Here is a 24,399-nt window from a genome sequence, read left to right as displayed (position 1 = left end):
ACCAAAATAAAGGAAACCATTTTCTCCTCCCACAAGGAAATCTTCTCCCTCTCTATCACCCATTCCTTCTCCATTTCTATGAAAATAAAAAATAAAAATAAAATAAAGGAAACCATTTTCTCCTCCCACAAGGAAATATGTTGCCCTTTCTCCAATCTCTTCCCACCCTCCTCACTCTCCAGCCCCTGGAAACCACCAGGGTTTCTGTCTCTGGATTTACTTACTCTGGACATTTCAAGTCAATGGGTTTATGCAATATGTGACCTTTAGTGCCTGCAACTTGCATATTTTCAAAGATCACCCATGTTATTCATTAGCAAGCAGCCGTACTTACCTCCTTTTAGTGGGTGATTACTGTCCCATTGTCTCCTGTGCTCTTGGGGACAGTGTTTCTCCACTCCTCTGCTGGTGGACACCTGTCACTTTTTGTATAATTTTGAATAATGCTGCTATCAACATGCATGTGGAAGTATTTGTTGGAGTACCTGCTTCTGGTCTCTTCTAGGAAGGTTTTTAAAATTAATTAATTAAGAATGTTTATATATGTGTATATATACATATATACATCTAGAGAGAGGGGGAGGAGGACATTGAGAGGAGAGGGGAAGGTAGAGGGGGGGAGAAAGAGAGACACCGGAGGCACTGCATCACTACCCATTAAGCTTCCCCTCAGCAGGTGGGGCCAGGGGACTTGAACCCAGCTCCTTGTGCATTGTGACATGTGCTTTCTACCAGCTGTGCTACCACCTAGTCCCACTAGGAAAGTTTGTCATTTTCCTTGTTGCCCTCCAGGGTCATCTGCAAACAGCAAACAGCAAGGTCATGGTAAAAGGCGAGAGTTTGAAGGTGGCTGGTCGTAGCCAGGCAGGAGAAGCTAGGGACATGAAAGACTCAGAGGACTTTCTTTCTTTCTTCTTCTTTTTTTAATCCCAGAAAGGGAACATCTGATTTTTTAAATTTCTTTATTGGGGAATTAATGTTTTACATTTGACAGTACATACAATAGTTTGTACATGCATAACATTTCTCAATTTTCCACATAACAATACAACCCCCACCAGGTCCTCTGTCATCCTTCTTGGACCTGTATTCTCCCCACCCACCCACCCACCCCAGAGTCTTTTACTTTGGTGCCATATGCCAACTCCAGTTCAGGTTCTACTTGTGTTTTCTTTTCTGATCTTGTTTTTCAACTTCTGCCATATTCATCCTTCTGTTTCTGACTTATTTCACTTAACGTGAATTTTTCAAGGTCTGTCCAAGATCGGCTGAAAACGGTGAAGTCACCATTTTTTACAGCTGAGTAGTATTCCATTGTGTATATAGACCACAACTTGCTCAGCCACCCATCTCTTGTTGGACACCTGGGTTGCTTCCAGGTTTTGGCTATTACAAATTGTGTTGCTATGAACATGTATGTACACAGATCTTTTTGGATGGGTGTGTTGGGTTCCTTAGGATATATCCCCAGGGGAGGAATTGCAGGGTCACAGGGTAAGTCCATTTCTAGCTTTCTGAGAGTTCTCCAGACTGTTCTCCACAGAGGTTGGACCAATTGACATTCCCAGCAGCAGTGTAGGAGGGTTCCTTTGACCCCACAACCTCTCCAGCATTTGCTGCTGTTACCTTTTCTGATGTATGACATTCTCACAGGAGTGAAGTGGTATCTCGTTGTTGTCTTGATTTGCATTTCTCTGACAGTCAGACTTGGAGCATTTTTTCATGTGTTTCTCGGCCTTCTGGATCTCCTCTGTGGTGACTATTCTGTCCGTGTCAGAGGACTTTCTTTAGTTCTTAGGAGGCCCTGGCAGCCAGAAAGAGATGACTTCAGGGTTCTGTGGCTGTGTACTTTTATTTATTTTGACTCACCAAAGCCTGGTGTCAGCCCAGCTCCTGTGCTTCTAACGGACCATTATTTTTTCTTAATTAATTAGTGATTTAATATTAATGTAAAAAATTATTAGATAATAGGGGCATAACCATTCCCACGACCAGAGTTCTGGATCCCCACTCCCTCCATTGGAAGCTACAGCAGTTCTCTTGCAGACGTGGGTGAACTAGTGGTGACGAGTGGTGACGCAGGGTTGCAGGTGTCTCTCTGTCTTTTCCTCTCTATAGCCACCCTCTTCTCTCAATTTCTCTTTGTCTCAATTCAATAATAAATCAAGTTTTTTTTCTTTTTTTTTTAAATTTCTTTATTGGGGAATTAATGTTTTACATTCGACATTAAATACAATAGTTTGTACATGCATCACACTTCTCAGTTTTCCATATAACAATACAACTCCCACTAGGTCCTCTGAAGGACCTGTATTCTCCCCCCCACCCCAGAGGCTTTTACTTTGGTGCAATACGCCAAATAAATAAAGTTTTAAGGAGAGAGAGAGAGAGAGATGGAGATGGAGAAAGAAAAGGCCTGCAGAGGGCTCTGAACTCCAATTCTATCAGGACCTGGAGAAAGAAGAGGAAGAAGGGAAGGACATTCGGAAGTAGTAATAGGTGTAGATGTGACTTGGAAAGGAAGAGAAGACGGGAACATGGGAAAAAATGGGCAGATCTATACAAATATAGGCAGGTGGAAGCCCCAGGGGCTTGAACCTGATACCTTGTGCACTGTAATGTGAGCACTTAACCAGGTGCACCACTGCCAGGCCCCCAACCTTCTCTCTCTCTCTAACTTCAGATAGACAGATAGCTGGTCCACTGGAGCCTTAAACCTGGGTCTTCGTGGATGGCAAGCTGTGTGCTCTGTCAGGTACATCATCTCCCGACCCCTGCAGTGCCTTTAAAACACTTTAATCCCCTCTGCCCTGGTCTTTCGCCTGAGTTGCCTGTGCAAAGAAGCAGGGACGCAAATATGATTTACTTTATGGTGTGCAGGAAACAGCTCCTAGATCACACCATAGGACTCCTGTCAGCAGTACAGCCTGGAGTGAGGCTTCAGCTCCCCTTGTTGTTCTTTCCTTTGTCCTTAAATTACACCCCCACTGATGACCTGGGACCAGAAGGCTGTGCTGGTGCCACTTCAACGCTTGAACGTGTGTCTTCCCGTATTAGCATTTCGTTATATAATGGGGGTGTTTGTTTCAGTTTGTTTTTTGCTGTGAGGTCTTGTTTTTTCCTTTGTGACCTGATTTTTTTTTTCCTCCTAGAATGTAGCAAAACATTTACTTGATTTAAAAAGTCAAAGCTGTCTACAAACATATCCCAGGGAGTTCTATCTTGTCCCCCCACCCCGCGTCCCATACATGCCCGCTTCTGCCCCTCCTGAGAATCCTTTTATTGATTTGACTGGATTAGCCTTTCACTGTTTCCTTTTGCAGAAATGAAAATATGTCCCTGCCCCTCCCCCTCCTCCAAGCATGCTCTTTGATTAACTCTTTAGATTCTTTTAGATTTCAACCACTGTGCCACACTTCCTCTGGGAAGCCTTCTCCAAAGCTTCACAGTCAATGATTCTCTCTCTCTGGAACAGCCCTCCTGTGGCCGCTTCCCCTTATCTCTGTCGCTCACTGTAGGGACTTGATGATATGCTGTTTACCAGTGCTACTTCTTGGATTCTCAGAGATGCATTTCAATAAGCCGCACCCACTGTGAGGGCAAGACAGTGGCTCTGTGAGTGTCTCAGAAAGGACTGGGAATGGGAAGTGTGTCATGGGTGCAGTTAGTTCTTGTCACGAGCAGGGTTTATGGTCTAAACAATCACCCATGAACACTGAGTTAGCTAACACTGTGCCATCACCTCAAGGGGAGTGTAGGGCCAGCCTCTGGAGTGCCTCTGGTCACAGCACTTTTTTCTTTTTTATTGCAGCGATTCATAGTTTATAGTTGACAGTAAAATACAGTAGTTGGTACATGTGTAACCTTTCTCAGTTGTCCACATATCAGTCTAACCCCCACACACCTAGGTCCACCTCTGTCATCATGTTCCAGGACCTGAACCCCCCCCCCCCCAGAGTCTTTTACTTTGGTGCAATACACCAACTCCAGTCCAAGTTCTGCTGTGTGTTTTCCCTTCTGTTCTTATGTCTCAACTTCTGTCTATGAGTGAGATCATCCCATATTCATCCTTCTCTTTCTCGCTGAACTCAATTCACATGATTCCTTCAAGCTCCATCCAAGATGAGGTAAAAAAAAAAAAAGTGAATTCATCATTTTTGATAGCTAAGTAGTGTTCCATTGTGTATATAGACCACAACTTACTCAGCCCCTCAACTGTTGTTGGTCTCCTGAGCTGCTTCCAGGTTTTGGATATTTCAAATTGTGGTCACAGCATTTTCATCCAGTCATTATTCCAGAACATTGTTTTATGTGTGATTACTTTTAGACAGAGACAGAAAGATGAAGAGAGTGAATGAGACCGCAGCACCAAAGATTCTGTCAATGCACTAGGGGCTGGGCTCGAATCTCAGTCACGAGTGTGGTAAACCAGTGCATGACCCAAGTGGGCTATTTTTCTGGCTGTGTGTGTGTGTGTGTGTGTGTGTGTGTGTGTTTAACCAGAGCACTGCTCAACTTTGGCTTATGGTGGTGCTGGGGATTGAACTTGGGGATTCAAAACCTAAGAAGGCGTGGAAGTCTCTTTGTATAATCATGAGACTATCTCCCCATCCCTAAAGACACTTTATTTAGCATGTCATTGATTCTCTCGCAGTGAAATCCCAGCCAGGAAGACAAAGACTCCTTCCCAGTACGGCATATCTGACACGCATGTTCCCCAAGAGGTACATCCCCACCTGGTGCTTAGGGCTGCTGGACAGCCCTTCAGCAGTCTGCTCTCAGGCCATTGCAAACAGCACAAGAACACAGATGCAGAAAAGCAGGGCCGTAAATAGACAGAGAAAGGGAGAACACTACTTCCAGACTGAGAAGTGGCTACGAAGCTTGCCTTGTTTGACCTTGACTGAAAGACTCAGAGTTTTCCCAAGTCTGGGTACAGTCCACAGGTCATGACCTCTGAAGTGACACTAGGGTGAGAATGTGATGCTGGGGTGAATGCAGATGTTGACTAATCACGTTGGGGTAGATTGTTTTGATTTAGTTGTGCTGGTTATTATGTTGGATCAGTTGCGTTAACCTCCCTGAGCACCTTTTCTCTTACCCATCCTAGACCTGGTGACAATTGCTTTTCTCTTTCTTTTTTTATGTACATATGGAGAAGCAGAGAGGCAGAGGTAAAAAGCGAAAGAAACCACAACGTTGGGCCAGGAGATAACATAGTTGCCAGGCTAGCGTAGGGGTGCCTCTTCCCGGGCGTGTACTCTCTGGGTTGGAGAGAACTCAACTGGAGCCAGCCTGGGCTGCTACTCACTCAGCGATGCCAGGGAGATGACTCGAACTCGTGGCAGAGTGGCAATGCAATGTCTTTATTGATCAGAGAGCAACACTTTTAAAGGCCAGACCTGGAAGTGAAAAGTTGGAAATGGAAATGGCTAGGAAAGGGGCGGAGAAAGGCAAAAGGGCGCTGGGAAGGTAGAAACTTCCTTAGCAACTGTTGGGAGGGTTTTAACTGGTGGGATTAATGTTACCCTGCAGGCGGGGAGGGTCTTGAGGGTAGAAAGAAGATACATCAAAGGAATGGAATGGGTGGGGATCTTTCAGGCAAAACAGTGATTATGTAGATAGGCTATAGTATCAGGAATGCAGGGTGGAGCAGGGGAGCTGGCTTAACAATTTCCCGACATACTGATTATACAAAGACTCTCCAGCCTGAGACTCTGAGGGCCCAGATTTAGTCCCCAGCACCGCCTCAAGCCAGAGGCTGAGCAGTACTTTATTTATTTATTTATTTGGATTTTTTTTCTTTTTTCTTTATTTCCTTTTGTTGCCCTTGTTGTTTTATAGTTGTAGTTTTTATTGTGTTGTTGGATAGGACAGAGAGAAATGGAGAGAGGAAGGGAAGACAGAGAGGGGGAGAGAAAGACAGACACCTGCAGACCTGCTTCACCACTTGTCAAGCGACTCCCCTGCAGGTGGTGAGATGGGGGCTAGAACCGGGATCCTTATGCTTGTCCTTGCGCTTTGTGCCACCTGTGCTTAACCTGCTGTGCTAACCGCGCAAGTCCCTGAGAAGTACTTTAATCTCTCTCTCTCTCTCTCTCTCTCTCTCTCATTACCAGAGTTATTGCTGGGGTTTGGTGCCAGCACTATGAATCTACTGCTCCCAGTGGCTGTTCCCCCCCTCCACACACATTTTTTTTTTTTTAGATAGGACAGAAAGAAATTGAAAGAACAGGGGAGATAGAGAGGGGGAGAGAAAAATGGACATACCTACAGACCTGCTTCACCACTTGTAAAGTGGACCCCAGCAGGTGGGGAGCAGGGGCTTGAACCCTCAGCCAGCCCCCTCTGTATCTCTCTACATTAAGATAAATAAATAAACAGAAAGGAAGGAAGATGAGGAGCCACAGCACTGAATGTGGAACCTGGGTCGTACATGGCAAAGCAGCACACTATCCCAAGTGAACTATCTTGCTGGCCCGATCATTGGAGTTTTTTGTTTGTTTGTTTGTTTTTGCCCTAGCACTGTAATTCCAGGGACTGACTGAAGAGCTGTTCTTGCTCTTGTCTGGCGGGCTGTGCTCACGCTCCTTCTCCTTGCAGGTTTGTGGACTTCCACGCTGCCGCTTCTACCTGCTCTCCCTCCCGCGCCTCCCTGCTCACTGGCCGGCTTGGCCTGCGCAACGGAGTCACGCACAACTTCGCCGTCACCTCTGTGGGGGGCCTCCCCCTCAACGAGACCACCTTGGCCGAAGTGCTGCAGCGGGCTGGCTATGCCACCGGGATGATAGGTGATGAGGGGCCCCCACTCAGTACCCCCGTCTGCACCGGTCGTTGTGTTGGCCAGGCTGTGTTCACGTAACCTCAGCCTGCTGCCCCCTCTTGTGCTGATGCCTCATTTCTTCTTCTTCTTCTTCTTCTTCTTCTTCTTCTTCTTCTTCTTCTTCTTCTTCTTCTTCTCCTTCTCCTTCTCCTTCTCCTTCTCCTTCTCCTTCTTCTTCCTTCTCCCTTCTTCTCCCTTCTCCCTTCTTCTTCTTCTTCTTATTCTTCTTCTTCCTTCTTCTTCTCCTTCTCCTCCTCCTCCTCCTCCTTCTCCTCCTTCTTCTTCTCTTTCTTCTCCTTCTCCTCCTCCTCCTTCTTCCTCTTCTTCCTTCCTCTTCTTCTCCTCCTTCCTCTTCTTCTTTCTTCTTCTTCTTCTTCCTCCTCCTTCTTCTCCTTCTTCCGCCTCCTCTTCTTCTTCTACTTCTTCTCCTTCTCCTTCTTCTTTCTTGCCGCATTAGGAGCTACAAGAGACAGGAAAGACCTATTTTCCTCCCAAAGAGCCAATGTAGTGATAGGTGGTTATTTTTATGGGCTCACCCAAAGGGCCACACTCTCTCTGCCTTTCTAGCCTTAGTGTGTTGACTTTGTGTGTTTATGAACTTACTCTGGCAAAACAGCTACTGTGGTGTCTACTTCTTTTGTTCAGTGTGTGTGTGTGTGTGTGTGTGTGTGTGTGTGTGCGCACGTTTGTGTGTGGTGTGGTGCTAGGGCCTTGCACATGTAGAATTCCATTCCTGGCCTGACTTTTGTTCTTTTCATGTCAGAGGATGAGATACCACAGCACTGCTTTGCCATCTGAGGAGCTCTCCTGGGCTCTTGCAGTGCTTGCATGTGGTACTGGGGCTTAAACCTGGGGTTTCATGCAGAGTAAAGAATACAACTTCCTGGGGGTCGGGCAGTGGCACAGTGGGTTAAGTGCACATGGCACCAAGCACAAGGACCGGCATAAGGATCCCGGTTCGAGCCCCCGGCTCCCCACCTACAGGGGAATTGCTTCATGGGGGTGTAGCAGGTCTGCAGGTGTCTATCTTTCTCTCCCCCTCTGTCTCCCCTCCTCTCTCCATTTCTCTCTGTCCTATCCAACAATGATATCAATGACAACAATAATAACTACAACAACAAAACAACAAGGGCAACAAAAAAAAAGGGAATAAATATATATATAAAAGAAATACTCCTAAATCCAGGTGATGGGGCTGTGTCACAAGACCACACACCTTCCTCCCACCTGTCTCCATGTGCAGCATGACATAAACACACGCACACGCATATACACACATGTGCACACACACACAAAGGGAAGTTTTTGCTGGCAGCTCTTTTGAGAGTGCAAACTGCCAACACTGTTTTTCACACCCATTTACTATATGTCATGCACCCAGTGAAGTGTTGATTTGTATCAAATAGGGCAAAGCCTTCATGTTGGGATTTTTATTTTATTTATTTATTTATTTTATTGTCACCAAGGTTATCACTGGGGCTTGGTTCCTGGATGACGAGTCCACTACTTTGGGTGTGGCCTTTCCTTTTAATTTTTTTATATTGATTTATTTTATTTATTTTCCCTTTTGTTGCTCCTGTTGTTTTTCATTGTTGTTGCAGTTATTATTATTGTGGTTGATGTCATTGTTGTTGGATAGGATAGAGTGAAATGGAGAGAGGAGGGGAAGGCAGAGAGGGGGAGAGAAAGACAGACACCTGCAGACCTGCTTCACGGCCTGTGAAGCGACTCCCCTGCAGTTGGGGAGCCGGGGGCTCGAATCGGGATCCTTAGGTCACTCCTCGTGCCTTGCGCCACCTGCGCTTAACGGCAGTGCTACCACCCGACTCCCTTTTTTTTTTCTTATGATAGGACAGACATAAATTGAGAAAGGAAGGGTATATATATAGAGAGAGAGACACCAACAGCCTTGCTTCACCACTCGTGAAGCTTCCTACCCCTCCTTTCGTATGATGACAGGTAAGCTCCATGTGGTGAACCACCGCCCAGCTCCCCCTGCCCCCTACCGCCCCCATGCCTTTGAATGACTGTTTTCCTCTCATGGAGGTGAGAAAGCCAAGTTCCCCATCAGTGAAGAGACTGGAATAATGTGGTTTCTCCTGGGGCCAGCGGCGACCAGATCTAGGCAGGTCTGCGCAATCCAGCCTTGCTCCAAGCTGGTCTCTTCTCCAGAAGCCGGTCCTGGAGCCCCAGAGCTTACCTAGGCGGCCATGTTTGTGACTCTGATTTCCCAAGGCTGAGCCCAGTGGGATTCCCCCTCCCTTCACACACAGGAGAGGTGGCAAGGGAGCAAGCAGGGAGGGTTCCTGTGCTGTGTCATTGGTCCCATGGAGCTGCCCTGGTAACCTGGACAGGTTACTGCCATGGAGCCTGACATGGTTTTCCAGAAGGCCATTTAAATGGTGAGACTCCCCGTCCCTAGAGGGAAAGCCCGGTAGTTAGGAGGAGGGAACAGTGGGCCTTTGCAGGACCTCGCCCTCACTGCAGACCAGCCATGGTCGGGACGGCCCCACTCTCTGAAGGGAGGCTGGGTCAGCCTACTCTGCCCCTCGAGGAAGGCAGGTCCTGCAGTGAGTGCAGCCTAGACTGTTCCCAGCTGTGACCAGGGACTGCGAGCTCAGGCTGACAGGGACTCAGAGGTCGCACAGGCTCCTGTGCTAAATATGGATATGGGCCCCGGGTCAGATCATTGGGGTTTATGGTTAATGGTATCTACATACTTTCCTCATATTTGGGAGCCACTCTGCCCTCATCCAGCTGTGGAGCCCTACTCTCAACTCTGACATCAATTCCCTGACAATATTTTTAGTCTACTTGCATGATAGTTATTAAGCTCAGGTAAAAATGACTAAAGTCATGGACCCCTTGGAACATACCTAAAATAGACTTCCCAGCTTCCTCCCACACAAAGACCCCTACTTTCATCTGCTCTCTCCCTACTTTTGGGTTTCTGTTCCTTAAACAATTAGTCCTGCTTTATATCTTACCGCCCGCCTTTCAGCCACCAAGTTGCAGATGCTACCATGACTCCATCCTGACTTCCCTGGGCAGACGACCTCACCAGTGTCCTGGAACCTCACCTCTCCAGAGCCCTGCCCCACTAGGGAAAAACAGAAACAGAAACAGGCTGGGGGTGTGGATCGACTTTCCAATGTCCATGTCTAGCATAGAAGCAATTGCAGGAGCCAGGCCTTCCACCTTCTGCACCCCATAAAGAATTCTGGACCAGACTCCCAGAAGGATAAAGAATAGGGAAGTTTCAGGGCCAGGTAGTGGCGCACCTGTAGTTACCAGGTGCAAGGACCGGGGTTCAACTGCCAGTCCCCATCTGTAGGGGGAAAGCTTCTCTAGTGATGAAGCAGGTGTCTCTCTGTCTCCCTCTCTCCCCCATCCTTCTCAATTTCTGGTTGTCTCTATCCAATAAATAAAGATAATAATAATAGTAAACGGGAGTTTCCAATGGAGCGGATGGGACACAGAACTCTGGTGGTGGGGGCTGTATAGTATAGTATTATACCCTGTTATCTTATGATCTTGCCAATCTTGATTAAGTCACTAATAAACAACAACAACAATAATAAAAACATTCCTTGCTCCCATGCTGGGGGTGCAGTTACTTTGTCAGACCTTTTCTGAAGCTCCCTCAGGGGCTGAGCACCCTTCTTAGTTCCCTCACCTGCCTTCCCATGATGCTCAAAGTACAAGGACTCTCTGGCTCTAAGGTTTTCTGCTGCTCTAATGGGGGTGGATTGAACTGCTTGGGCTGGTTCCTCCTTGCCCCCTCACCCCCCACCTCCTTCCTTTAGACTCTTAAGTTGCCTACTAATCACAGATGAACAGCAATTTCCTCCCTCCACATGACAAGCTCTTTGTGTGTCTGGGAGAGAATATATAGGCTTATCCACATGCTGAAATTATGAATTTCCTATAAACACCCTTACAGGCAAAATTAAAAACCCACTAAAGGAATATTTACTTATTTTATTTATTTATTTATTTATTTATTTTACCAGAGCACTGCTCAGCTCTGGTTTATGGTGGTGCAGGGGATTGAACCTGGGACTCTGGAGCCTCAGGCATGAGAGTTTCTTTGCATAACCATTATGCTATCTACCCCTGCCCTCTAAAGGAATATTTATACCACTTGTTCTTTGTTCTAATCTCAGCCCATGCTGATGTGTTCTTACTATTAAATACCTACCATACAATCCTGTTTCCCCAGTTTTCTCCTGTCACCTATTCCCATGCAATCTAATTTTGCACATAGACTGTTTTTATCATTTTAGAAGTAATTTTAAAAAGTACAGTACAGTTTCATATTTCCCAGTAGTGCGTAGTCTAAACATCGTGATGCCCAATCATTTTCTTTCTTATTTTTTATTACATTTTCTTTACACCTACAGAGAAGTTGCAAAAAGGGACTGATGAACTCTTTACCATTAATTCATGGGTTGTCAGCTTGTTCTAATGCATCTGTCTGTAATAGAGCTAGTATTTTATGGAGGTCATAGGAAGTTCCTGACTTAGCCATTCTCTTGCCCTTCTCTCTTTTGTGCTGTTTAATGCTGTTACTTTTTAATTTTTTTGCCTCCAGGGTTATTGCTGGGGCTCAGTGCCTGCACCATGAATCCACTGCTTCTGGAGGCCATTTTTACCCCCCTTTTGTTGCCCTTGTTGTTGTAGCCTTGTTGTGGTTATTATTGTTGTTGTTGATGTCGTTCATTGTTGGATAGGACAGAGAGAAATAGAGAGAGGAGGGGAAGACAGAGAGGGGAAGAGAAACACAGACACCTGCAGACCTGCTTCACCGCCTGTGAAGTGACTCCCCTGCAGGTGGGGAGCCGGGGGCTCAAACCAGGAATCTTAACGCCGGTCCTTGTGCTTTGCGCCACGTGCGCTTAACCCGCTGCGCTACTGCCTGACCCCTTACTTTTTTTTTTTTAATTGGACAGAGATAGAAAGGAATAGAGAGGGAAAGAGACAGAGACACCTGCTGCCCTGCTTCACCACTTGTGAAGCTTTCCCCCCGCACATGGGGACTAAGGGCTCGAACCTGGGTCCTTGCGCACTGTGACATGTGCGCTCAATCAGGTGTGCCACCACCCAGCCCCTGCTGTCACTGTTTAGATCTCTGGCCCCACATTATTTTTTTTTCCCCTTTGCCTGGTAGGTGATTTCCTGAGGTCTTAACTCCTCAGATCAGAATTAGCAAGTTAGAGAATTCTACCATTGTCAGAGTTTTTCCTTTTTCTTGTTGTTTCTCTTCCCCTGCTTGCTGGCTCTTGAAGCCATCAAGGAGGTTGTGTCTCATCAGCCTCTGTGGACTGCCCACACTGGCCAAGAGGAAGAGGATGAAGCCAGATGTTAGCCAAGTGAGTGTCTCTTGAGACATGCGCCTGCAGCCTGATGTTACCAGGCACCTTTGCGGACCTGCAGAGCACAGGTGGGGGAGATGCCCAGCCTGCTGGCTTGTCTAGACTCCTGGTAATGGCTCGCTTGCCCTTTCCACTGTGCATTTTCGTGTGTGACTCCTGCGTCATCCTTGCTTGCTTCCTGTCTCCCGGGGGGACTCCCTCTCAGTCCCAGGGAGCAAGAACTGGCTTTCACACTGACTTTGCAGCCTCTTGTAGCTGTCTTCAGCAGGAGGTAACTGTGGTGGAGAGCTGAGTGTATGATCAGCTCCCCATGGGGGTGGGAGTCCCTAGCTTCCACACACACACACACACACACACACACACACTCCTCTGAAAATCTCGTTTGTTTTCCTACAGGCAAATGGCACCTTGGGCACCACGGCTCTTATCACCCCAACTTCCGAGGTGAGGATTCTTTGGGGGATTTGTTGCTGGGGAAACAAAATAAAGGTTACAAATGACTCCAGGTTTAAGCTCTTCTGCCCCTGGGGGGCCCTCTTCCCTAAATGAAAATATTCCTGATGACAGGGTCCCTCAGGTGATTTGGGGGGGGTATACCTAGGATCTCTTGACCTCATATTCCTTTCAGTGACTACCCCCTTTGTTAAAAATTTTTAAAAATTTTATAAACTTATTTATTTTCCCTTTTGTTGCCCTTGTTGTTTTTTATTGTTGCTGTAGTTATTATTGTTGTTGTTATTGATGTCGTCATCATTGATGGACAGGACAGAGAGAAATGGAGAGAGGAGGGGAAGACAGAGAGAGGGAGAGAAAGGCAGACCCCTACAGACCTGCTTCACCACCTGTGAAGCGACTCCCTTGCAGGTGGGGAGCCAAACCAGGATCTTTATGCCGGTCCTTGCGCCTTGCGCCTCGTGCGCTTAACCTGCTGCACCACCGCCTGACTCCCACCACCCCCTTTTTTTTTTACCCCTCTCCCTTCACCGAGTCCTCCTGCCCTTGGTGCAGTCTGCCGTGCTAGCTGCCTCCGTGTTGAGTTTGTCTCTCCTCACATCTCAGGATGCAGGTGAACCACCTCCCCTCCCAGCCCCCACCATGAGGCCAGACACGTCAAGCCTGGTGAGATGCAAACGTTCAGTAAAGCAGGGACCTTGGTCACGAGCCCTCAGAGAACACGCCTCGCCAGCTCGCTCCTAGTCTAACCTCTTACAGCTTTATCTGTGTATCTTATTTACCCCTTTGGGTGTGAGGTGCCTGGTCTCGTTTGTCTTAGGCGCCCACATGTATAGGAACTATCCACCGGCTACTTTCTGAGACTGTCCAGAATTGCACTGGGAGTGTCAGCTGTTCAGTACTTGTCCCTGCTCCCTCCCTTTTGGGGTTAACTCGAATCACAAGCTGTTTTGCAAACCTAGTTTTACAGCCAGACACCAGCAAAGTGTTTTCTTTGCGTGCTCCAAGGAGATATGAATCAAATCCGCTTTTAATTACATACTCCATAGCACTGTAGTATTAAGTCGTGGAAAATCAAATTTTCATTATGGCTGTAAGAACATAGGGCCACGCACGGAACAGCCACCGAGTGGGGGGTGCTAACCAGTTTTCATCTATTCCACAGGCTTCGATTATTACTTTGGGATCCCCTACAGCCATGACATGGGCTGCACTGATACCCCAGGATACAACCTACCTCCTTGCCCAGCATGCCCGAAGTTCGAGAGACCATCCAGGTAATCGCGCTGACAGTGTCTGCGGTGTGTGCTCCAGAGTGAGACGAAATCCTGAGGGTATCTCCCCACTCCCCACCCCCCGCCAGCCGTAAGTGAGAGGCGCACTCTTGCATCTGGAGTACAAGAGAACTTTTAGCCAAGACGTGACCAGCTAGATACTTTCCTTAGGTTGTTTAGGTCAGCTGGGGCAGGGCCCGGTTTTGCTGAGGCCTCGTGCAGAGGGCTCTCCCTCCTCCTCTGCCTGCTGACTTAGCTACTGAACACTCACCTGGCCCAGATGCGGGCCAAGGATAGAAAGTACACAGGCCTCCTTCTAACATTTATTGTCCCAGCCCAACAAATAAGCCTGCACCCCCACATTGGCGTGCTGTGCATTAGAAAGCAGGAGGTTTTAAAAACATATTTAGGGGGCCAGGCGGTGGCGCACCTGGTTAAGCGCACATAGTATGAAGCTCGAGAACCCACGCAAAGACTCTGGCTTGAGCTCCTGGCTCCCCACCTGCAGGGGGAAAGCTTTGCCATTGGTGAAGCAGGTCTGCAGGTGTCTGTCTTTCTCCCTCTCTTATCACTCCCTCCTCTCTCAATTTCTCTCTGTCCTACCCAATAAAATGGTAAAAAAAATAAAAATAAAAATCAAGAGCAGTGGATTCGTAGTGCTGGCACCTAGCCCCAGTGATAACCCAGGAGGCAAAAAAAATTATAATAATAATTCAGGGCCTACAAAATAGCTCAGTTGGAATGCTGTGCCTCCCTTTCTTTGCCCAGGTTCAAACCCAGCACGTCGGAGGAGGCTTTGGTGCTGTGGTCTCGGTCTCTCTCTCTCTCTCTCTCTCTCTCTTTCTCTCTGCCTCCAGGATTATTGCTGGGGCTCAGTGCTGGCACTCTGAATCTACTGCTGCTGGCGTCCATTTTTAAAATTTTTATTATTATTATGTGCTTCAATTTTATTTATTTATTATTGATTAGAGACAGAAATTGAGAGGAAAAGGGAGAGAGAGAGAGAAAGACATGAGCAAACCTGCTTCACTGCTTGTGGAGTACCCGCCTTGCAGGTACTGGCTGGGGGCTCGAACCCAGATCCTTGCACAGGTCCTTGCACTTAGTACTTTAATGCACTTAACCTAGTGCACCATCACCACCTGGCCCAGTGTCTTTCTCTCCAGCCCTCCCCCCACCATCTCTTTTTGTTTCTCTCTAGCAGGAAAAGTCAGCCCAGTGCAGTGAAGCCCCGGTGATGACCAGACAGACAACACCAACACCAAACATATTCAGTCATGCACTCATTCTAGCTGAGGGAGTAAGGGGTTGTCACCTTTTTTTTTTCACTGTATTTTCCAAATAATTTCCTGTGGTCATACCTCCCATACTGAGGTGTGACATCCAGTCACTGTGGTTCCTTGACGGAGTAAAGGAGTTGTGGTGTGAGAACAGGGGAAAGGCCAACAGGAGAAACCACATTCTTTCTGTTTTCATGTTTTGAAAAGTAACGCCTATCCTCTTTAAAAAAAATTTTTTATGTGATCCTGGAAGAGTTGTAGTGGATAAAGCATTGGATTCTCACGCATGAGGTCCTGAGTTCAATCCCTGGCAGCACATGTACCAGAATGATGTCAGTTCTTTCTCTCTCCCCTTCTATCTTTATGAATCAATGTCAGATCTTTTTAAAAATTATTAATGGTCTAATAATGATGAACAAAATTGTAATATCATGGACAGATGTACCCACAGGGGTACAGTCCCACACAGTTCTCACCACCAGAGTCCTGTGCCCCATCCCCTCCACTGGGAGCTTCCCTCTTCTTTACCCCTCTGGGAGCATGGACCGAAGATCTCTATGGGGAGCAGAAAGTGGGAGTTCTGGCTTTTGTAATTGCTTTTCTGCTGGACGTGGACATTGGCAGGTGGATTCATCGCCCAGCCTGTTTCTACCTTTCCTTATTGGGGCAGGGCTCTGGGAGGTGAGGTTTTCTGCCTCACACAATTGATGAGGTCTTCTGCCCAGGGAAGTTGGGGTGGAATCATAGCAGCATCTGCAACTTGGTGCGGGAAGGTATAAAACAGGTCAATTTTTTAAATATTTATTTACATTTCCCTTTTGTTGCCCTTGTTGTTTTTTATTGTTGTTGTAGTTACTGTTGTTGTTATTGATGTCATAGTTGTTGGATAGGACAGAGAGAAATGCAGAGAGGAGGGGAAGACAGAGAGGGGGAGAGAAAGACCTACAGACCTGCTTCACCACCTGTGAAGCGACCCCCCTGCAGGTGGGGAGCCAGAGGCTTGAACTGGGATCCTCATGCCAGTCCTTGAGCTTTATGCCACCTGTGCTTAACCCACTGCACTACCGCCCGACTCCCCAAATTTTTAATAAACAGGAACCCAAAGGCAGGAACAGAGCAGATGAAATTAGGGGTCACTCATGTGTCAGATTCATTTCTGTCTGTAAGACTGTAAGCTGAAGGGCTGAAATTGCCCCCACCCCAGCCCCCCATGGAAGCTATCATTGGTTTGATCTCCATTGTTCAATTGCAATTCTCCAAGCATAGTTTGAAATTTAAAATTTAGGGCAGGGGAGATGGCATAATGGCAGCGGAAAGAGGCTTTCCAGCCTCTGAGATACCAGAGGCCCCTTAAACCGAAGCTGAGAAAAAAAAAATTGAAGGGGCCAGGCAGTGGTGCACCTGGTTAAGCACACATCACCATGCACAAGGATTAGGGTTCAAGCCCCTGGTCCCCACCTGCAGGGGGAAAGCTTCACAAGTGGTGAAGCAGGGCTGCAGGTGTCTCTCTCTCTCTCTCTCTCTCTCTCCCTCTCTATTTCCCCTTTCCTCTAAATTTCCCCCTTCTCTTTCCAATAATAAATAAGTAAAACTGGGGTCAGGCAGTGGTGCACCTGGTTAAGTGCACACATTACAGTGAACAGAGGACTCAGGTTCAAGCCCCTGCTCTCCAACTGCAGGGGGAGGCAGGGCTGCAGGTGCCTGTCTCATTTCCCTTCTCTATCTTCTCTTCTCTTCTGAATTTCTATCTCGATCCAATAAATAAATAAATAAATGAAATGGGGAAAAAAAAAAAAAACTTGCTGACCGTCTGTCCTGTGTCCGGTGCAGCACATGAAGTAGTCTGTGGAGGAAAGTACCAAGAGTGGCTCCCTGAAGACAGAGCTATCACTTGGGGCAAGCAAAGGGCAAAGGAGATGAATTTTTATGTCTGGGGCCCCAGCAGCTACAGGCTCAATCCACAGCACCACCTCATGCCAGAACTGAGCAGTGCTCTGGTCTCTGTCACTATAAACAAACAAACAGGGAGTCGGGCGGTGGCACAGCGGGTTAAGTGCACGTGGTGCGAAGCACAAGGACCGGCGTAAGGATCCCGGTTCGAACCCCCGGCTCCCCACCTGCAGGGCGTCCCTTCACAGGCTGTGAAGTAGGTCTGTAGGTCTCTAAATTTCTCTCTCCCTCTTCCCATCTTCTCTCCATTTCTCTCTGTCCTATCTAACATCGATGACATCAGTAACAACAACAATAATAACTATGACAAGGGCAACAAAATAGAAAATAAATAAATTAAAAAACAAACAAAGTAAGGCCCAGGGGCCCAGGCTGGCTGCGGAAACTGGCTGGAGTCATGTGGTTGTTTAGACCTCAACTTCTCTTGCAGCAGTCTGGGAGTAGTCATGCTTTCGTGAGCTTGGCAGAGTGTTAGGGCTTGTCTGGGCAGCATGAAACATCCTTTCAAGGGGAGTGGGAGAACGCGTGGGATTGGTTTTATGCTGGGAGGAGCTGGAAGACTAGGAAAGTCAACCAGGGCCAGCGGATTAAGGGATCTATATTCCTGGATGGTACTGCATTAAAAGCATTTTGTTTTGCTCCCTGACTACTTAGGTCATGGAAATGAATACTCTTCCCTCTGTGGTTTTCCCACAGGGCTCTTGAGAGGGACTGTTACACTGACGTGGCCCTCCCGCTCTATGAAAACCTCCACATTGTGGAGCAGCCTGTGAACCTCAGCAGCCTAGCACAGAAGTATGCGGAGAAGGCGGCACAGTTCATCCAGCACGCGAGGTGAGGGCCCCCTGCCTGCCCCTGAGTGTGGCCCTCTGCTCCCTGCTGCCGGGTCCCCTGCCCTCAGCACCCTAACCTGAACTTTCCCTCCCACCATGCCCTCATCTCAGCATCCGCAGAGATATGACAGAGGGGGATTCCTCATGATAACAAAACCAGAAAACAGTACCCTCCCCTACACACACACACACACACACACACACACACACACACGCTTATACACGCACGCACGCGCACACACACGCACTGGAATCTCCAGGCCAGTGTTAGATGTTCTTTTTCTTCTCTCTTTTGCCTCCGGGTTATCGCTGGGGCTTGGTGTCTGCACTAGGAATCCACTGCTCCTGATGGCCATTTATTTTTCGTTGTTGTCGCCGCTGCTACTGTCGTTGCTGTTATTGGATAGGACAGAGAGAAATCAAGAGAGGAGGAGAAGGTTGAGAGGGAGAGAGAAAGACAGACACCTGCAGGCCCGCTTCATCGCTCGGGAAGCAAACCCCACTCCACCCCACCCTCCGCAAGTGGGGAGCCGGGGACTCTAACCAGGATTCTTGAGCAGGTCTTTGTACTTAACCCGCTGCACTACCGCCTGGCCGCCGTGTTAGAGGTCCTTGCGGTGTACTGCACACCCGTAGCCCTGCTCAGCTTGGGCACTGCTGTCATAGCCTTCTTGTCTTTTCCTATCACAAAACAACCTGTGCGTTTTGTTCTGACCTTCCCAGGTCTCCGTGAAATTGATCAGTGGGCAGGGGGTTTCGTGTCTGATTGCTGCTGGGACAAACCTACCACCAGGCCACTACCGCACAGAGCAGCCGCTGATTCTCCTGCTGTGGCTCCAGAAGGAGTCCTGGGACTAGAACGAAGGCAGCCACAGGACTGTTGCCTCCTGCAGGCTCTAGGGGAGAAGCCTCCCTGGGTTCTGGCTGTTGGTGGTTGCTGGTGTGGCCTGACGATTGCCACTCTGTTCTATTTTCTTTTTAATTTTTTTAATCTTTATTTATTTATTGGATAGAGGCAGCCAGAAATTGAGAGGGAAGGGGGGATAGAGAGGAAGAGAGACAGAGAGACACCCGCAGCCCTGCTTCACCACTTGTGAAGCTTTCCCCCTGCAGGCGGGGACCGGGGACTTGAACCCGGGTCCTTGCGCACTGTAACATGTCCACTCAACCGGGTGGGCCACCACCCAGCCCTTCTGATTTATTTTTAGTGTATGTGGTGACAGCGAGTGAATCCAGGGCCACATACATGCAAGGCATGCTCTCTGCTTGCTGGCCCCTCACTGGCCTCAGTCAGCTCTTTCTGGGGCTTTGAGCTGTCACTATGAATCCACCACTCCTCGTAGCCATTTTTCCCTTTCTCTCTCTCTTTCCTCTCTTTCTTCCCTTCATTTTTTCTTTCTTTTTTGTAGGACAGAGTGAAATTGAGAAGGGAGATGATGAGAGAAAGAGAGATACCTGCAGACCTGCTTCACCACTCGTGAAGCCTCCCCCCTGCAGGTGGGGACCAGGGACTCAAACCTGGGTCCTTGCGCTTGGTAATGTGTGTGCTTTGCCAGGCCCTGCACCACCCGGTCCCCAGCCACCTCATTCTAGTATCCGCCCTTATCTTCTCTTTGTCTTTTCCTCCTTTATAGTCAGTGCTCCTTCTTCGAAGGACTCGTGATTACCCTTAGGCTCTCCCAGGAGAATCCCAAAGAATTTATTTTTTGATTCTTAATTATGTTGGGTCTTGAAGTCCCTTTTGCCATGTAAGCTGCCACTTAGAGATTCCAGGGATTGGACCCTGAACCATGGGAACCATTATTCAGTGTAGCCCATTAGGGTCACATATTCCAGCATCTATCTATAGGACCCAAAGAGGCGAAAGAGAGTAACAGGCAAAAGATGTGCCAGGGGGTGGGGGGGGGGGCTGTGGTGAACTTGAAACCTCGTGTCCACCTTAGAGGCAAAGACGATTTAGCGCCAGCTGTCTGGTACCTCTTTGCAGGTATGGGAGTTTCCACCGTCAAATCCTTCCATTTCACAGGTAAGACAGGCTACCCAGTCCTGGTGTGAAATCCGGTCTATAAATGTTAGAAACAGCTCATTCAAAGGGGGCAGGGGAGAGAGGAGGCCAAGAAGGAGAGAAGCATTCAGACTCGGGTCCCAGCACGTCTCTTATCCAAGCTGCACGTGCGTGAGGACTGCTGCGCTAGCAGCCTCCGTCGGGTCAGGGCAGAACGGACACTGTGTGACAGCCGACGTCTCCTGGGAGGGCACGCTCAGCTTGGGCTCACAACACAAGCACAGTCGCACTAACACCCCCCCACCTGTACCCCTACCCCCACTCTGACCCTTCCCGTCTGCCATTGTGCAGCTCCCTGGCCGCTGCTCCAACTCCTGGGTGCCGTCTCGGCTTTGATCCAGTTTTTGAAGATTTCTCCAGGGATCGGCGGCAGTTCCCCCCAGATCCTTGAGTATCTCTCACAGCCATAGTGGTAGTGCCACCCGCGGATCTCTGCCCTTGCCCCTTGGGTGTGCCAGAATCCCTCCCTGCTACTCAGTCACCTTGGACTGTTACAGAGAGCTGGATTTGGAGGTAGGAGGCAGCAGTCAATGTAGGAAGCTCACTTAGGACGTTTTCTTTGGAGATTGTCACCTTTGCAGTTGTCCAGCTCTTTCCTGAAACGCTGTTTTTGTTTTTGTTTCCTTTATCTGATGGCCAGTCTGGAAAGAGCCGGGCCCTTCCCCATCTGAAAAGCTTAGTGAGCACATATTTCTCTGTTTCTTGGAACTTGCAGATGGTCTCAGGCCCCTGTCCTCTAGGACAGGTGGGTGCTCTGTGGCTGGTGGGGACAGTCCTGTCTGCTTTTGCAGTGCCTGGAGTGGCCCAGCGTGCCGGTGGGAGGGGAGGGCAGCTGATGGATTGAGGGCTTATAATATTCGCTCTTAACTGGCCGTGGTGCTGCTCACCTACCAGCTGTTTAATCAATTAAAGGCAAACACACCAGGGCCAGGTGTTGGCTCATGTTACCATGTGCAAGGACGCTGGGCTAGCTTCACGGGGCGGGAGAGAGACGACCAGGAACTCATGGCTGAGCAAGAACGCCATGCAACTTCTCTTTATTGATCAGATACAACGCCTTTTATATATCTCTTTAACCGAAAGTGGCAAGTGGGAAAAAGGAAATGGCTAGGAGAGGGGTGGAGCAAAAAAAAAAAAAAAGAGCGTGAAGGTAGCAAGCTGGGTGGTGGCACACCTGGTTGAGTGCACATGTTACAATGTGCAAGGACCTGGGTTCAAGCCCCTGGTCCCCACCTGCTGGGTGAAAGCTTTGCAAGTGGTGAAACAGTGCTGTGCGTGTCTCTCTGTCTCTCTCCCTTTCTAGCTCCTCCTTCCCTCTCAATTTCTGGCTGTCTCTATGCAATAAATAAGCAAAGATAATAAAAATAAATAGATCTCCTTAAGAAAAGTAAAACATGGGAGTCGGGCGGTGGCGCAGTGGGTTAAGCACACGTGGCGCAAAGCGCAGGGACCGGCGTAAGGATCCCGGTTCGAGCCCCTGGCTCCCCACCTGCAGGGGAGTCGCTTCACAGGCGGTGAAGCAGGTCTGCAGGTGTCTGTCTTTCTCTCCCCCTCTCTGTCTTCCCCTCCTCTCTCCATTTCTCTCTGTCCTATCCAACAACAAAGCAACGTCAACAATGGCAATAATAACCGCAATGAGGCTGCAACAACTAGGGCAACAAAAAGGGGGAAAAATGGCCTCCAGGAGTGGTGGATTCATGGTGCAGGCACCGAGCCCAGCAATAACCCTGGAGGGGAAAAAAAAAAAGTAAAACAGGGAGTTGGGCGGTAGTGCAGTGGATTAAGTACAGGTGGCACAAAGTGCAAGGACTGGCGTAAGGATCCCAGTTCAAGCCTCCGGCTCCCCACAGGCGGTGAAGCAGGTCTGCAGGTATCTGTCTTTCTCTCGCCCTCTCTGTCTTCCCCTCCTCTCTCCATTTCTCTCTGTCCTATCCAACAATGACGACATCAATAACAACTACAATAATAACTACAACAATAAAACAACAGGGCAACAAAAGGGAATAAGTAAATATAAAAAAGTAAAACATTAAAAAATTCTAAAGAGTTAACATGATAGGAAAAAGATGAAACACCCGTTAATTTATTAATTAGCTATTACGTGACCGTGAATCCTGTTAGTTTTTACCTTTACAGAAAACAGTCCTCAGACATACTGATTTTGTCAGTGTCTCTGACCTGTCAATTCACCCATGATCTCCTCAGTATGGGTGGATAGGCCTGTACTGGGTGGGACTCCCTCCTCCGTCAAGCCCTCCTCTAGGAGATCAGTTTGTTAAAACTCCCAGGACTCCCAAGAGCATGGTTTTCTGCTCTCCTGTGCAAGGAACCCACTTAAGGACTTCTGTGAAAACCTCTACTCCAGGGACTGGGTGGCGCTGTGCCCTGTTGAGCCACACACGAGCCACCATGTGAGCAGATCCAGGTTTCCAAGTTCAAGCCCTCGGTCCCCACCTGCAGGGAGGAAGCTTCCTGAGTGGTAAAGCAGGGATACATACAGATGTCTCTCCTTCTCTAGCTCCGTCTCCCCTCTCAATTTCTTTTATCAAATATAAGAGGGGGGACATAAAATGGCTACCAAGAGTGGTGAATTTAATATACACTCACTGAGCCCCAGTGGTAACCCTGGTGGCAATTTTTTTTCTTTTTGCCTCCAGGGTTATTACTGGGACTCAATGCCTGCAACATGAATCCACTGCTCCTGGAGGCCATTTTTACCCCCTTTGTTGCCCTTGTTGTTGTAGCCTTGTTGCGATTATTATTGTTGTTGATGATGTCGTTTGTTGTTGGATAGGACAGAGAAATGGAGAGAGGAGGGGAAGACAGAGAGGGGGAGAGAAAGACAGACACCTGCAGACCTGCTTCACTGCTTGAGAAGTGACCTCCTGCAGGTGGGGAGCTGGGGGCTCGAACTGGGATCCTCACACCAGTCTGAAAAGAGAGCAGATGCACGTGTTCCTGGGTCACGGAGGTGGCCCCTGGGTGGTCCCCTGCCAGCTGGCTGTCAGGTGCCGGGACTGCACCCTGGACCAAAGCAGGGAATGCAGGGGAATGCAGGGTTGACGAGCATGAGAGTATAGAGCATGGTGTCAGAAGGAGCTCAGGGTCTGGCTGGGAAGACAGAGGTGGAAGCATGGGAGACTTGCATGCCTGAAGCCCCGGGAATCCCAGGTTCAAGCTCCAGCACCACCATTGGCCCGAACCCAGCACTGCTTGAGTCTTTTTCTCATGAGAAGAAATAAATCAGCTTAGGGTATTTGCAGCCAGAGCCATGCAGGAAATCCAGAGTGTGTGATGAATACTACAGTGTGTTACCACTCTGAACTGGGCCCTAGGGCTGCAGAGATGGAAGCAAGCCAGGCCCTCACAGGCTGGGCACCCAGACTCCTGCTTGTACCGGACTCCACCTCTGTGTCCCCCCTCCACTGCTGTCCCCGTCTCCCACAGACTCACCCCCCGCCTCACCACCCTGACTCTCCACCTGCACACTGGCTTTAACTCCATGGCCATCTTCATTCCCTGTCTCCCTTCTTCTCTTTCCTGTTTGAAGTCTGGATGGATTGTGCGTGCCGTGCGTGTGTGTGTGTGTGTGTGTGTGTGTGTGTGTGTGCGCGCGTGCGTGTGTGTGTGTGTGTGTGTGTGTGTGTGCGTGCGTGTGTGCGTGTGTGTGTGTGTGTTTTGCCTCTAGTTGCTGGGGCTCAGTGCCAGCACTATGAATCCACTGCTTTTGGCGGCCTTCCCCCCCTTTTTCATTCATAAGGACAGAGAGAACTTGAGAGGGGAAGGGAGATAAAGAGGGAGAGAAAAAGACACCTGCAAACCTGCTTCACTGCTCTCGAAGTGTCTCCCCAGTAGGTGGGGAACAGGGGGCTCGAACCCGGTTCCTTGTATGTATCCTTGCATGCAGTGCCATGTGTGCTTAACTAATGCACCACCACCCGGCCCCCTAATAGTGTGTGTTTAAATAAATGAACTAATGAGGGGCTGGGCAATGGGGCTTTGTGCCTTCCCCACATGGCTGCTCCTGCCTGGCCCTGTAGGCCTCCCTGTCAGAGAACCTCTCCCCTCACCATCTGCCCACAAACCTGATTTGATTGGCCTGTTGTGCCCTTCCACAGCCCCTTGCATTTCTCCTGCATCACTCCTGTAAAAGTGACCAAAACTCATCTGGTGATTGCAGTTGCCTCTCTCCTGTCTGCAAGGAGAGGACAAGCTCCAAGAAGACGGAGAGCAGATCTTGTGTTGATTGCCCCATCTTCAGCGTCTGAAACGTCCCTGGAGCTTGCTGTGCCCATCGAGGGAGTGGGTTTCATTAACCCCTGACGCACAGGGGGTGTTGTCTGACG

The 24,399-nt window shown here is 48.7% G+C and overlaps 1 protein-coding gene across 5 annotated transcripts in view; it reads left to right on the top strand.

Annotated features, from left to right (window-relative positions):
* ARSG (arylsulfatase G) overlaps positions 1–24,399 on the top strand; it is a 151,167-nt gene that overhangs the window by 88,373 nt on the left and 38,395 nt on the right. For all 5 annotated transcript variants that reach the window (XM_060202625.1, XM_060202623.1, XM_060202622.1 and 2 more), the window contains 4 exons: positions 6,604–6,791; positions 12,595–12,642; positions 13,817–13,928; positions 17,852–17,989. In XM_060202625.1, coding sequence (XP_060058608.1) covers positions 6,604–6,791; positions 12,595–12,642; positions 13,817–13,928; positions 17,852–17,989 — 486 coding nt within the window. The remainder of the gene's footprint in view (positions 1–6,603; positions 6,792–12,594; positions 12,643–13,816; positions 13,929–17,851; positions 17,990–24,399) is intronic.

This window comes from Erinaceus europaeus, chromosome 12 (assembly GCF_950295315.1).
Source record: "Erinaceus europaeus chromosome 12, mEriEur2.1, whole genome shotgun sequence".
NCBI lineage: Eukaryota > Metazoa > Chordata > Mammalia > Eulipotyphla > Erinaceidae > Erinaceus > Erinaceus europaeus.
Note: the sequence above shows the minus strand (reverse complement) of the source record. Positions and strands in the feature narration are given on the sequence as shown.